The following is a 15,954-nucleotide window of genomic DNA, read 5'->3' as shown; positions in this document are numbered from 1 at the left end:
ATATAGATTTTGATAATTGGATATTCTTCTCCAACTCATTCCTTAATGACCTTTTTTTTTTTTTAACCTGACTACATTGTTCTTCCTTAAGATATTCTTCTCCTAAATCAGGTAGGACTTCTTAACCCCCCATATGAAAAATCTGACATATCTTTTCTAGAAAGAGCTTCATTGTTTCCAACCCGCCCCCAAACAAAGCCATTGAACACACACAGATGTAGCAGTATCTGCCTTATTTTTCTCATACACCTTTCCCTGACCTTCACGAAGTTTTTCCTTTCATCTTTCACTCCAAACCTTTCTATTCTCATTTATGGTCATCTTGTCCTTGCAAAAGATAGGCTAAATTATCACTCCCCCTATAGAAATAAACATTATTGTAGCGGTTACTCATGTGGCTTATCAAGACTTGTGATTTAGTCAAGCTGGTTTATAGGATGGGGATTCCAGAGGAATCAGAATTCATCACGATCAATGAATCAGTTTAACTAGACCAGTATCCCATAAATAGTTTTGTGATAATTGGGCTGATGGAAGCACTTTCTTCCCAGATATTTAGGCTTCTGCAAATATCCTCATCACACCCCCTTGGATTCAGATGGAAGGTAGGAGCCGCAAACTGAACCCAAGGTTGAAAGCTAAATGAGGCAACCCTCAAAATGGCTAAGGGCACAGTGACAGTTATACTTTCATGCACACATTTGTCTCTAAGAGGTAAAGTACCCAAATAACCATGTTGATTTCATAAAATGCTGCCTCCCCAAAGACTCAGTTCATCCCCGTTCATGTTGGCTGTATCTCCTCTGTATCCTCTTTCTGTCCTCCTGGACTCTGGCTGGCTTTCTCAGCTTGAAGTCTTCTGCAGCATTTCTGGTAAACTGCAATGTTTATCAACCAACCCCCTTACCCTCTGGGGGTATTAAATATCAGATGAAAACACTGTAGAATTGGACAAGCAATTATTTAATTCTACAATAATTTCTAATGATTAGAGTGAGCAATTTTTTACTTGCAGCAGTCGTTGATGAAGAGGAAAAACTGAGATGAACTTACCAGCTCTTACTTGATTTTCAACAGTCTGGGAACAGAATGTTATCTGCCAGCTACATGATTCAGAGAAACAAAAAGAGATGGAAACCTGTACAGTAATTGTGTTGGATCTTAGTTTAGCTGACTTTTTACAGAATCATTGTGTTCAAGATCTTCTCCCAAGTTTTTATTTTCTCCATCGTGACTGTTACCTGTTCCATCTATGGCAGTCCAAAAGAAGTGTGGGCATAGGAGAGTCAAATGATGACCAAAAGAGGCCTGTTATTGAAAGCCTTATGAGATAGCAATCCATTAGGAAGGCATGGATTGGCTGCTTTAGCATTTTAGTGAGGACTTTGTACTTTGTATGTATATAAGCTTAATTGACCCTCTCTGTGTCAGAGTTAACAGGCGCTAGAAACTGCATGTCCAGACACTGCCAACAAGAAGATCAATTGGTGAAATGTCTACACACCATGTGCTTCTTCTACCTTTCCTTTAAAGCAATCATGTGTGTCACCATAAAAGCTTGGCACTTCCCACCTCACTATCTTAGATGAAAGGTGTATTGATTGATTGAGTCACTCATTCAACAAATAATTGTGGAGACACTGAACTTGGCACTGGGGATATGGCAATGAACAAAACATAGAACTTTCATTTTAACTGGGAAGACTGACAATAAACAAGTAAACAAATAAGTAAATAAGTTAATTACAGAGGGTGATAAGTACCAAGAAGGAAATAAATAGGGTGATGAGGAAAACCAGTGGAGGCTACTATAAATTAGGTAGTTCCCAGGCTCTATTTGAGGAAAAATTGAAAGATTCACAACATGCATACCAATTTATGAGGCCTCATCTCCTAGGGCCTCAATATTTGTTATTTGATTAATCTCTCATCCTTCCCAGGAGAGACTTCTCCAACATTGATAAAACTCTCCTCTCCCCCCCGCCTCCCACCACTCCAATCAAGATCCATCATTAGGTCCTATTATAAGTGCCATTCTCTACAGAAGGCTTGAGGAAACAGAGCAACTAGACCAGGAGAGGTTGAGGGCAGAGACCTGCACGGAAGCATTATCCCCATCTCTGCCTTTGCTACAAGAGAAGGAACACTCCTTGTCTTAAACTCTGATTCAGGGAAAGAGAGGGACTAACCAATCAGCCATGGGGAAGTTTCTTTTGTAAGGGCTCTAAAGGAATCCTGACTGTAAGACTTCCTGACACAATTTTGTTAACCATTAAATTTAAGAGTGTTTCCATCATGCAGAGCAAGTACTGTAACTAGAATAATGGAATCATTATCCATATCTAAGCAGACTTCCTCAGGGTCTCCACTGCATTCATTTTGCATTAACAGGTAGTCATTCACTGCCTCTTAAAGTGAATAATTCTCAACATGTGTAAATTGGCATCATAGATAATAGGATATTTATGTGCTGTTTCTTTTTCAGATAATTTTGTTCTCTAAAATGTTATGGGGAGAAAAAATCAGAGGAGTTTCAAAATCCTTGGAAGATTTTATCCATTTGGCGGAAATATTATTTTTCAAAACTACTTTATGACTTAAGTTGCTTCAAAAATATTTTACCCTCAAATGCCCAAATGTGTTTTCAAAATGGAAATATCCATGGACCCATTAACCCTCTCCCAAGAAAGGAACACTTGGTAATCTTATCAGCCTATATTCTGCCAGATAAAAGGCAGAATACCAAATTAAATTTGAATGACAAATAAACAACAAATTACTTTTTAGTATAAGAATGTCTCAAATATTGTGTGGGACATACTCATACTAAAAAAATTTCATTGTCCATCTGAAATTCAATTTTAACTGGGTTTCCTGCAATTTTATTTCCTAACTCTGGCAATCTAACCCCAAAAGGAAAGAGCTGAATCTCTCACATTTCCCATTACCATTTACCATCTTCACCACCCACCTTCATTCCATTCCTGATTTAAGCCCCAATTTCAAGAGGAAATTGAAAATTGGTCAATGGCAGAAGCAAAATTTAAATCAGTTGGTAATGAAGAGAAATGAAAAACACAATCACCACTTGGCTAGTAAATGAGGAATTTAGGCACATTTTATGAAACCTAGATATGTACACTAGGTCACAAACATGCTGGTTTTCAAAGGCTTTTCTGTCTTATTTAATATGTATGAACCATGCACAATTGAAGCCTATAGTTTTTTTAATGTTTAAACCAGAAGAAAGTAAGGCATTTTCCAAATTCTTAAAAACCAGTTAAGATCTAGGGAGACCTTGGTCGTATTTTATTTTGGTACTTGTATTAATTTGGTGTGATTACGTAACCTTACCTAATTCATTCTGTTTTCTATCTATCATCTATCTTTGTCTATCTAACTATCTATCATCTAGCTAGCTATCTAATCATCTATCTATCTATCTATCTATCTATCTATCTATCTATCTATCTATCTATCTATAATATCTATCTATCTCTCTTCCTAGCTACCTGAACAAGAATAAACACCTGACAGTTATTGACAAAGATGCATTTGGAGGAGTATACAGTGGCCCAACATTGCTGTGAGTAAGACGTACAAGAGACTATTTAAGTCTTCTACATTCTTTCTTTTTTGTTGGTGTTGGGTTTTCTTTTTGGAAGGCAGAAGGGCATTAAGAAGAACAGGTGGTATTTATGGGTAGGGAATGTTGTTGTCTTGGATAAGGGCTCCTCCTTGTGCTTTTCTGCCTGGTGTAAAGGTTACTTCTTGGAAGAAAATCCTTGTTCCTTGAGACTCAGAAAGCCTCATGCTCCCCCATGCCACCCTGATGCCTGCTCATGCAGCCCCCTTTGTATAGATGTTCATGGAGTCCTACTCATGGAAAAACAACAGAACATTTTTGAGCAGTTGCTGTTTGCAAAATTCTGAGGGAGACACGAGGTCTACATATAGGTGGAAGGTACTCTAGTCTTTGAAAAGTAAATGTATGTGAATGCACATTGCACAATGCCTGGCACCTAAAAGGAAAAATATAAATGGTAGTTTGATTCATAGTTGAAAGAACTTAGATTCATGAGGAAAGATGGGACATAAACATTTTTTAAAGCATGAAAAAAAATCCATTTGTGCATTCCTCTCATTTACACACCCACATCCAATCAGCAATCAAGTTCTTTTGAAACTGTTTACCTCCAGCTTCTTTATTGGTACCATCTTCTCCATCTGCTTGGTTTTGCCTTAGTTTAGAATCTCATCATTGCGCTTGTAGTCTAGCCATTGCCAAAGTGGAACATGATACCCCAGGAGATGTGCAAGACAATTCTTTAGGGATGAAAGAAACTGTTAGCGGTTCTACTTATATTTTTTAAATAAGAACAAAATTAAGTTTTACTAATATAGATGAACTTTGTACCTCAAGCATCAGGTAGGGAAGGATCCATCCTGAGACAAAAGTGTTTTATCTAGTCCTGAGGACTTAACACCCGCCTCTTCCACTTTTAACATCCTTACTTCACTTTTAGACCCAATGTATCCATTTAAGTGGATTTATAGCCTATTCTCTTAACACATAGATTCTATATAAGAGGCCAATGTGACCTTAAAAATCTATTCCACATGGTGTTTCACTGTTAACTCATGGCAAAGTACATAAAAGTACTATTCATTTTTCTTTGTACTTTAAGAAAAGTAAAACAAATTTGCTTATGTTTTCTGCAGTAAGCCTCTACTAATATTTTTTAGCGCAGCAGTTAATTTTTTAAATCTTTATCTGATCCTTCAGGATAAAGATATTTCACCAATGAATGAGAAAGTTACTGCTTTTCCAAAGAAATTTTGCTTTGGAGAAAATCTTTAGAAACAGGTATTTGTAAATGTTTCCATATTATGTGATTTTTCTGGTAAAATGGTGGATGTCACCTATAAAAAATGCTTAAACCAGAAGTAGAATTTTAACATATTTTTTAATTTTTCAAATTGAGTTGCAATGGGTATAAAGTCCATGTATATAAAATATGAAAATGAAATGCCTTCAGATTAGTTTACAAAAACAACTGTTAATATCAGAGAATATGAATTTTAATAAAAACAAGTATTTAATTACCCAATATACTGAGAAATAAGAAATCTTAATTTAGTAAGTGTAGCCAAGGCTGCTCCTATTTCATTTGCAACCACCACTGTAACGTCTTTTGATTTTACTCCGGGATAGAAGGGAAGCCACTGGAACAATATGAGCATAGAAGTGTCTTGATCTGACTTAGTTTTAAGAGGATCATGCTGGCTGTTGTGTGGAAGAAAGACAGTAGGGAGTCAAGTGTGAAAGCAGGGATACATGTGGAGTTGTGATGGTTTGGTGCTCTATGTTCCCCAGAAAATTATGTTCTTAAAGTTAATCCATTCCTGTGGTATAGCTGTGAACGCATTGTATGTAGAATCTTTTGGTGAGTAGGATCTTAAGATGTGACCCATCTCATTCAGTGTGGGTCTTAATCCTCTTACTGGAATCCTTAATAAGAAAATGGAATTCAGACAAAGAGAGAGAAAGCCACAAAAGCAAGAAGCTGAAAGCAACAAAACCTGGAAGAGAAGGGAGAAACCAGCAGATATTGCCATATGCCTTGCCATGTGAGCAAGGACTCCAGGATGGCAGGCAGCCAGTCTTTGGGGAGAAAGCATCGCTTTGCTGATGACTTGATTTGGACATTTTTCTCAGTCTCAAAACTGTAAGCTTGTAAACTAATAAACTCCCGTTATTAAAATTCAACCATTTTATGGTATCTGCTTGAGCACTTTTAGCAAACTAAAGCAGATTTCTATCAAAATAATGCAGATATGAGATGTGATAGTGGTTTGCCCCAAGGTGGTAGCAGTAGAAGTGATGAGAAGTGTCCAGATTCTCAATATATTTTTAAAGTAAAGTTATTAGGATTTCCTGATGGACTTGAGTGGAAAGGATGAAAGATGGAGAGACATAAAGGACAACTGCAAGATTATGGGCCTGCAGCTAGAATAACAGGATTGCCATTCGCTGATATAGGGAGGCTGAGTTGTGTCATGGGCACCTCAAACTGATCTTTCCCCTCAAACCTGCTCCTGCCACAGTCTTCCCCATCAAGTATTAAAGGTAAAATAAAGGTTTTCCAGACATGCAGTCTCAAAAACTTGATTTCCCATCCACTCTTTCTTAGAGCATAAAAAAAGAAAGAAAGTGAGGAATTTGAAAAGAAGCAAATAGAATTCCCAGGTGACCACAAAGGGAGGTAGCTATGTAGATCAGAGCAGGAGGGAAGGTTCCAAGAGGAAGTTCTCCTATAATAAAATGAGACAGATAGGGAAGCAGACTCGGCCCAGTGGACAGGGCGTCCACCTACCACATGGGAGGGCTGCAGTTCAAACCCTGGGCCTCCTTGACCTGTGTGGAGCTGGCCCATGCGCAGTGCTGATGCGCACAAGGAGTGCCCTGCCACGCAGGGGTGTCCCCCGCGTAGGGGAGCCCCATGCGCAAGGAGTGCGCCCTGTAAGGAGAACCTCCCAGTGTGAAAGAAAGTGCAGCCTGCCCAGGAATGGCACCGCACACACGGAGAGCTGACACAACAAGATGACGCAACAAAAAGAGACACAGATTCCCGGTGCCACTGATAAGGATAGAAGCGGTCACAGAAGAACACACTACAAATGGACACAGAAAGCAGACAACTGGAGGGGGGTGGCGGGGAGTGAAGGGGAGAGAAATAAATTTTAAAAAAAACTTTAAAAAATGAGACAGATAGATTATTTGACCATGAAAACAACAACAACAACAAAACAAAAACAAAACAAAAAAACTGGGTTTGAGAGGTGTTGCACAGAATTTTGGAGCAGGTAGGAAGATTTACCAAGAGATTCATTCATACCAAGTCATATAATTACAAAAAGAAAGACAGTCATCTTGTAAAAAAAACAAAAATATATACAAGGAAGAAAAAGAAATCACAGTTCCTTATATGGCCTAGCAGTGAAATAACTAGAGTTTTTAACATGGTTAAATATTGAACATGGTTTTAACTAAATATGGTCATTTCAGGAGAGTGGAAGGACATCAGTGTGATGGAGGAGAGCTAAATCCTAATCTTTGACAGTAGGAAGTCAATGGGTAATAGCTAAAACTAACAAATCAATAAATTACAATTATGGAAGGAAATATCAGAAGCTGAAAGTGGTTGCCTCTGGGGCATTAGAAACTGGACTACAAGGAAGGGCTGGATGGGGCCTGGTGTTTGTGCTAGAAAGCCTCCAGTGTAATTTGCTTTTTAAAATAAGTCCATATATTATTTTAACACAAATTAAATTAAATTTAAAAAGAAAGTTACAACATGAAGGAAGGGCAAAAATGGAGATACCAGTGTTTGAGAGGCTAGTGGAGGAAAGGGAGAAATGGAGGAGAGTCCATGCTCATTCTTTAAATTCCAAACACAGTCATCTTAAAATGGATTTATCAACTAATTATGCACGGCCTGTAACAGCTCTTTAATTTTCTTCTTGAACTCTTTGCCAAATTTTCATTACTTTATTTCTCACGTATCTTCTCCCCATAACTAGATTTTAAGCTCCTTGTAGAAGTGAACTGTCTTCGATTTCTTTAATCCATCTACTTCAGAAGAGAAGAAAGAAAAGTACTCAATAAATACTTGATGAATTGTAACTGAATATCAAATACTCATGATATGGTCGTCATTTGGTGTAAAAGCCAAACTTGGAAAATCTTGAACTCCATTGAAAAGAGCTAAGAGATAAATGTTATTAATTTGTACTTGAAAAGGCTTTTATGAAAGAACACCGCCATCTCTAACAGTGAAAAAAAGCAGTCATTCACCCACTTAGGTTACTACCTTCCTTCAAGGTCTTTCACAAAAATATCTAATTTAAAACTGTTGAAAAGTTACTAGATTGTAATAGTCCACTTATTATAAGATGAAGAAATCTCTGTGATAACATCCTTGGCTTTGTGCTTCATGTATCAACAAAAATAAACTTCAAAAACAACTTTTGGTTGCTATTAGCTGATCAAATTAATCATTTGAAAAACCAACAGTCATGACATTGCCATCTTGGTTTAGAGAAAATAAACCTTTTTTGTTTTTCTTTTTAACTCTCAATGATTCTTGCAAGATCATACTATTAGATAGCTGAAAAATTATTGCAGAGTCCATTTTAGCATACCCTTAATCCACAAGTATGTCATAGATGCAATATTCTAGGCAAAACAATTTTTAAATTGAGGTATATTTTATATACAATAACATTCACAGATTTTAAGTGTACACTTTGATGAGTTTTGATAAAAATATTGGTACCCCGTCCTAATCAAGATGTAGAACATTTCCCCAGAAAGTTCCTTCATGCTCTACTCTCCAGGTAACCACATATCTTTTCATTTTTCTTGGGTAAAAACGTAGGAGTAAAATTGCCAGGTGATAAGAATAAGTGTGTGTTTAACTTTATAGGAAATACTGCCAAACTGTTTTCTAAAATGTTTGCCCCATTTTCTATTCCCATCAGTAAGGTATAAGAGTTCCATAGGCCAACCCTTTTATTGTAAATCTTTCTAATTTTAACCATTCTAGTGGGTGCAAAATGGTGTTTCATTGTGAATTTTGTTTCTTTGTTTTCGTTTGATTTTTTTTTTTTTGGAGGTACGAGGGTGTGGATTGAACCTGGGACTTCATATGTGGGAAGCCAGAGCTCAACCACTGAGTTACACTGGCTTCCTCATTGTGGTTTTAATTTATATTTCCTAAGAATTAACAATGTTGAGCATCTTTTCATGTACTCATTGGCCATTTGTATATTTTCTTTTACAAAATGTCTAGTCAAATCTTCTGCCCACTTTTTAATTGTGTTGTTTGTCTTTTATTATTGAGTTGTAATCCTGGGTAAAGTCTTTGATCCTGATGAAATCAGGTTTAGTTTCAACCACCACTCCTCCACCACCCACAGTTTATTCTCTCTTTCCCTTTTCTTTTGCCTTCCTAAGAAGTATTAGCTAATCTGAAACAATTTAGTGCCATGTGTTTATTACTCACTTATTCCATGGGCATTGTACTGAGCCTCTACTGAACTTCACGAAGGTTATAAAGATGAAAAAGACATGGCGCCTGCTTTTAAAAAGTTACAATCAATTTCAGGAGAAATGTGAGTAACTGTACGTTTCAATTTAAAAATAACCACAAAAGCTATTTAGAAAGTCAAGATACCATTTCTGGATAGGCTTGTCAACAAAGACCTCATTTGAGGAGGTCATACCTGAGATGGGCTTTGGATAAGGAATAGAATTGCAACAAGCAGAGATGGATTTACTAGAGAAACAAGAAAGACAAGACTACAGGAAAACATGGCATCTGTTCACTATCCAAAAGATAGTGTTTGAAGGGGGGTTACTTGAAAGGTGTGTTGAAATCATATTTTGGAAAACCTTCCAACTTGACAGGTTGTGGTGATTCACTGAAGGATAACCATGAAACTATTAGTAATCGCTGCGTAATCCATGAGACTTTGTGGTCCTCGCCAACTCATCCCCCATACCTTCTTTCCTTTGCCTTTGACCACCCTCAGCCCTGATTAAATTAGTACTACATTCCTTTGTCCCAGCAACTTAATAGAGACTGATCATCTGTGCTTCCTGGCTATTTGGCAGGGATGGGACTTCCCTCAGAAGAAAAGCAATTCAAGCCATAAGACCAAATCAGCCCAGATCTCCTTGTCTTGTCATGCCAAGCAGAGATCTAGAGCCTTCAGAGCAGCTTTCTTAGAGAGGTAGGGAACCCCCTGGAGGTGCAAAGCCAGAGGAGGTGTTTGCTCACTGACTGGGAAATGAGTTGCAAACACAAGATGAACAGATACTATGCAGTACCTGGCTCAGGCACCAAACCAGACCCATGCCAAGGGAGTCAAGTTGTTGGGAAACAACCAAAATAGTCCATCTTTTCTAAGTCACACAGACATTTCCAGAGGTGTAGCAAAGGAGAGGATCTGCAACAATTTTGTGGAGTCAATGAGAGCGGTGAAAAAAGAAAAATTTGAAGAGAAAGAGTAGACAATTACCTTTTCAGAATTCTGCACATGTTGGCATCTTGCTGACAACAAGGGAACAGTCTTCTCCAGCCCCAAATATTCAGGCCAGACGTTAACAACTCACAATACTTAATTCCAAGTATTAATTTTGTGGATGATTTTTTATTGATTGGGAGCATCTCATACAACCAAAGTCACTGATATAAGAGAAAGGATTATTACCTTAGATCACAGCAATCTATAATGATAGGATTACTTCATACATCTATTGTGAAATCATTTCCAGAGCTGTTCTCAACTAGATGCCTGACTATTGGTGGAAGGGAGAAAATGTAATTATTGCAAAGATCCTCAAAACCAGATAAACCTTTGTATTTCTTTAATTGACTGGAAGTACAACCACTATGTGATGTTTAAGTTCATTGTAAACTTGGCTAGGTTATGGGATCCAGTTGTTTGGTCAAACAGGCACTGGCCTGATTATTACTGTGAGGCTATTTCATGGATTTAAATCATTAGTCAGTTGACTGTACCTACAGCTGATTATTAATACATCTACAATCAACAAAGGAGATAGTTTTTAGCTGTGAGAGAAGTTTCATCCACCCCGTTGAAGGCCTTAAAGGAAGAACTGATCATTTCAGCAGTCAGAAAGTAGAATGTCTTTCTCTACTGAGCAGCCAGTAGTTTCCTCTGGGGAATTCATCGAAACCTTCACTGGAGTTCCCAACTTGGGGCCTGCACTATCAAATGTGGACTTGCCAATCTCCATGGTCATGTGAACCATTTCCTAAAATAAACCTCATTATATTTACATGCATATATATCCTGTCAGTTCTGTTTCTCTGAAGAAACCTAATACATACTTTTTTTTCTGCATGTTGTTCTTTTTTTCTTTTTTTCTTTATTTATTTTTTTAATGTTACATTCAAAAAATGTGAGGCCCCCATATATTCCCCACCCCCCTCACCCCCATAACAACAACCTCCTCCATAATCATGAGACATTCATTGCATTTGGCAAATACATCACTGGGCACCGCTGCACCTCATGGTCAATGGTTCACGTCATAGCCCACACTCTCCCACAATCCACCCAGTGGGCCATGGGAGGACATACAATGTCTGGTAACTGTCCCTGCAGCACCACCCAGGACAACTCCAACCTCCAAAAATGCCCCTACATCACATCTCTTCCTCCCACTCCCTATCCCCAGCAGCCACCATGGCCATTTTCTCCACACCAATGCCACATTTTCTTTGATTACTAATCGCAGTAGTTCATGAATAGAATATCAGCAAGTCCACTCTAATCCAGGTCCTGTGGACCTTAGAATGGTTGTGTCCACTCCACATCTATATCAAGAGGGGGCTTAGATTCCACATGGATGCTGAATGCAATTCTCCTGCTTTCAGTTGTAGGCACTCTTGGCTCCCTGGTGTGGTGGTTGACCTTCACCTCCATGTTAGCTGAGTGGGGTAAGTCCAATAAACCAGAGTGTAAGAGTTGCAAGTCTGTTGAGGCTCAGGGCCTGGCTATCACATGGTCAGTCCAGAGATACATCAAACCTTTAAACTCATCACTATATTCCATTTTACTATTAATAGAACCTGGCAACATATTGGGCTTCACTTTTGAAGAAGTTTTGGATCACGGAGAGGTTCAACAATGGCAGGGGAGGAATACTGGTGTGGGATGTTATTGACAGGGGACACATGATTGGCAGGGAGTTCTCCAGGGCATATATCCAGGGTACATAAAAATGTTTGGATATTTTCATAGTGGTTACAATTAAAAACAACAACTGAGGGACCGCTGAGTTCCTAGCCAGGGGAGCTCTATCACAGTCCCTAAAGAAACAGCAACAATTCCCCAAGTGCAACGGCAAAGACCAAAAAAGAAGGAATGTCCAACAATGAGCCCTTGATACTAATGACTATGCTTGTGAGCCTGTGCACCTGAAATAAGAACAAGGCCTAGAGCTGTTACCTCCTGGGAGCCTCTGTGTTGCTCAAATGTGGCCAGTCTCAAAGCCAAACTCAGCATGTAAATGTGTTGCCTTCCCCTCAGTGTGGGACATGACTCCCGGGAATGAGCCTCCCTGGCACCAAGGGATTACTACCAAGTACCAGCTGATGATGTAACTAGAAAATGACCTTGAATAAAAGGGTCAACTGGGACCAGCAGAATATCTCAATCTACATATAATACCAGGAGTTAAAAAAGCTTTTTGACCTGAATCAAGGGCAAAATGGAAAGGACAAATGAGTTTATATGGCTATGAGTCTCCAAAAAGAGCCAGAAGGTTATCAGAGGGGTTGCCCTTATGCACACCTTAACAGAGTCCCAAAGACAGATAAAAGAGATACAACCCCAGGTATTGGTTCTTCTGAGGGCTACAGAGACCCACAGGTTCTATGGTCATGGCAGATGGAGTTCAGTGCCATGTCAGTTGGCCCTACTTTGGAGTTTGTGTTTCTGTGTGATGGAGCTGGACTCAGATGTGATCTTTGTCTACAAGTCTCTCCTGTTACTTTTACCAGAACTGTAGTTGGTGCTGGGGTTTAATATATACTTTTATCCTCAAAAACTTTCTACTTTAAAAAAACAGTTCTCAAAATGCTGGGATCCACTCTCCTAGAACAATCATCTCAAAAGGTCATGCATTTTACATTGGGGGATTCAGTCTGAATAAATGCTTTCATGTCTATGCCAAGCCAAAGAGTAAAACTAGGATGACTTTTCATCTCTAAGAATGAATAATTCACAAATTCATGAGCTGTTTCTTTTAAAATGGCTTTCCTTAAGTTAACTGTTTAATTAAGGGCTTGTAACTTGGTCAAGTGATAGAACATGAAAGAATATTTGCTGAGACTGAATCCTCTAGAAAACAAAGCTTGTAAAGTTATCTAAATCATGTAGATTCTGAACAGTCTTATTAAATAATCATCACCATCTAGCTTGGAGTCCTCCATAGTAATGAATCTTAAGAACAAAAAGCAAATAAGAGCACAACTTTTTCTTTACTTTTTCTACTTTGCAAACTTTAAGTATAAATAAATCTACCATTTAGTGAGTTCTTACTATGTTCCAGATCCCATGACAGACATTTTTTAATAAATTATATGTATAAACTATTTTGTTTTATCCTTTCTACTCCAAAGGATTCTGATATCTTCAACACTATTCCTCTCAAAATCTTTGGTGATTTCACTCTTTCAAGTCTCAATTATTTGCATGATGAAAGAGGAGAAATGGGATTGCATAGGACAAAATAGTTGAAACAAAGTCATTAGTACTCTCCTTGTAGCAAGCTTCACTCATTACTTTAAAATTAACTAGGTGATAATAAAAACAGACTAACTTATGGGGGGGGCAGGGGATAAATCAGCTTAGATTTTAAAATTTGCAATAAATAATCCACAAGCATAAACCCAAGAAGCAATTTTTGGTGTATTCAAGTAGACATACAATTTTGTCCAAGTAAATATGGTTGGGTACTAAGCCCTCTTCTGAGGACTTTACTCTTGGAAGTGGTTGAAACAGGGTAGTTAAGGGTTTTTGTTCTGATGCACTATCTCTGCTGAATACTGAGCATGGCTTTTGATTGGCAAATTTAGATACTTGGTCCTGGCTCTGAAATGTTGTTTTGGCCCACACCAGACAGAGACTACTTGGCCATTGTTTCAACACCACCCCTGATAGGTGGAGACTCAAAAACATACACTGCCTTCTAAGAGCTGCAGGGAACAATTTGCTGAAATGCAACATCTGCTGGGCAGGGCAGGAAAGCACCGTTTCAAGGAGCCAACAAAAAGGCTTTGTGGTGTCTTTCATGACCCTCTGCCCAGGGCCCTTTGGAACTGCTCTGCACCTGCTTCATGGGTTCCTGGCCTTGTTTTGGCTAGAGAATGTTGAATTGGGAAAGTCTTTCTCAAGGTGGACTTTCTTACCAGAATTTGCCCTCCAGGAAGAAGCAACTATAGGCAATGAAAGAAGATCAAGATTCCTGGACAAGGAACCGAGGAAATTAAACTGTCTTCTGGAGGTGAAACAATTGCACAAACAGAGCTATCTTAAAAATTGCATTGCATAACCAGGGCAAGAATCAGAGGAGTTGCTGACAATCTAATCAGTAAAACATAGGTCTAGAATAAGTTGAACCAAGGGTCAAATAAGAACCTTAACACAAAGCTAATTAACAATAAATCAACAATAAAACCCTAGCCAAGACAGAAAAACTGACCTTCAGAGTAAACTTAGCAAGGAAATCAGATGCCTAGATATCAGCAAAAAATTGAAAGCCATACTAATAAACAGGAAAACATGGTCCAGTCAAAGGAACAAATTAAAAATTCAGAGAAGACACAAAATTTGGAACAACTAATCAAAGAATTTCAAACAAATCTCCTAAATCAGTTCAAGGAGATGAAAGAAAATATGGCTAAAGAGATAAAGAATATTAAGACACTGAGTGAGCATAAAGAAGAATTGGAACGTATGAAACATAACAACTTACAGGAATGAAAGGCACAATAGAAGAGATTAAAAACACACTAGGCATACAACAGCAGATTTGAACAAGCAGAAGAAAGAATCAGCAAACCTGAAGATGGAACCTTAAAAATCTTACAGACAGAAGAACAGATTAAGAAAAGAATGGGAAAAAATTGAGCAGGGTCTCAGAGAATTGAATTACAGCAACAAAGCACAAGCATATGCATCATTAGTGTCCAGAAGGAGAAGAGAATGAAAAAGTGGCAGAGGGAAACGGACTTTGGCCCAGTGGTTAGGGCGTCCGTCTACCATATGGGAGGTCCGTGGTTCAAACCCCGGGCCTCCTTGACCCGTGTGGAGCTGGCCATGCGCAGTGCTGATGCACGCAAGGAGTGCCGTGCCATGCAAGGGTGTCCCCGGCGTGGGGGAGCCCCACACACAAGGAGTGCGCCCATAAGGCAAGCCGCCCAGCGTGAAAAGAAAGTGCAGCCTGCCCAGGAATGGCGCCGCCCACACTTCTCATGCCGCTGACGACAACAGAAGCGGATAAAGAAACAAGACACAGCAAATAGACACCAAGAACAGACAACCAGGGGAGGGGGGGAAATTAAATAAATAAATAAATCTTTTAAAAAAAAAAAAAAAAAAGTGGCAGAAAGAATATTTGAAGAAATAACAGCCAAAATTTTCCCAACTCATATAAAACATACAAATATTCATATCCAAGATGTGCAACATACTCCACTCAAAATAGAATAAATCCTAATAGACCTACTGTGAGATACATGCTAATCAGAATGTGCAATGCCAAAGATAAGGAGAGAATTCTGAAAGGAACAAGAGAAAACAACCCATCACATACAAGGAAACAGCAATACAATTAAGCACCAATTTCTTATAAGAAACCATCATGGTGAGAAGGCAGTGTTATGATATATTTAAGGTACTGAAAGAGAAAAACTGCCAGTCCATAATTCTTTATCCAGCAAAACAGTCCTTCAAAAATGAAGAAGAGTTTTAAATAGTCACAAATAAACAGAAACTGAGAGTGTTTCATTAGCAAGAGACCTGTCTTACAAGAAATACTTAAGGGAATTCTGAGTTTGAGTGGAAAGTACAGGAGAAGCTTGGAGGAGAGTGTAGAAACAAAGATTATCAGTAAGGGTAAATAAAAGGGTAAAAAAGAAAGACAAAAATAAGTATAACATATAAAAGCCAAAGGATTAAATGGTTGAAGGACTGCCTTTACAAATAGCATTGATTGTTAATGGATTAAATGTCCCAGTCAAAAGACACTAATTGGCAGGATGAGAAAAAAATATAATCTGTCTATATGCTATCTACAAGAGATTCACCTTAGACCCTAAAACACAAATAGGTTGAAAGTAAAAGGTTGGAAAT

The 15,954-nt window shown here is 38.4% G+C and overlaps 1 protein-coding gene across 1 annotated transcript in view; it reads left to right on the top strand.

The window, feature by feature from the left end:
- Positions 1–15,954, top strand: part of TSHR (thyroid stimulating hormone receptor) — a 190,972-nt gene that overhangs the window by 148,130 nt on the left and 26,888 nt on the right. The window contains exon 8 of the mRNA XM_004470897.3: positions 3,509–3,586. Within this exon, the coding sequence (XP_004470954.1) occupies positions 3,509–3,586 (78 nt within the window). The remainder of the gene's footprint in view (positions 1–3,508; positions 3,587–15,954) is intronic.

Source organism: Dasypus novemcinctus, chromosome 3, assembly GCF_030445035.2.
Source record: "Dasypus novemcinctus isolate mDasNov1 chromosome 3, mDasNov1.1.hap2, whole genome shotgun sequence".
Classification (NCBI taxonomy): Eukaryota; Metazoa; Chordata; class Mammalia; order Cingulata; family Dasypodidae; genus Dasypus; species Dasypus novemcinctus.
Note: the sequence above shows the minus strand (reverse complement) of the source record. Positions and strands in the feature narration are given on the sequence as shown.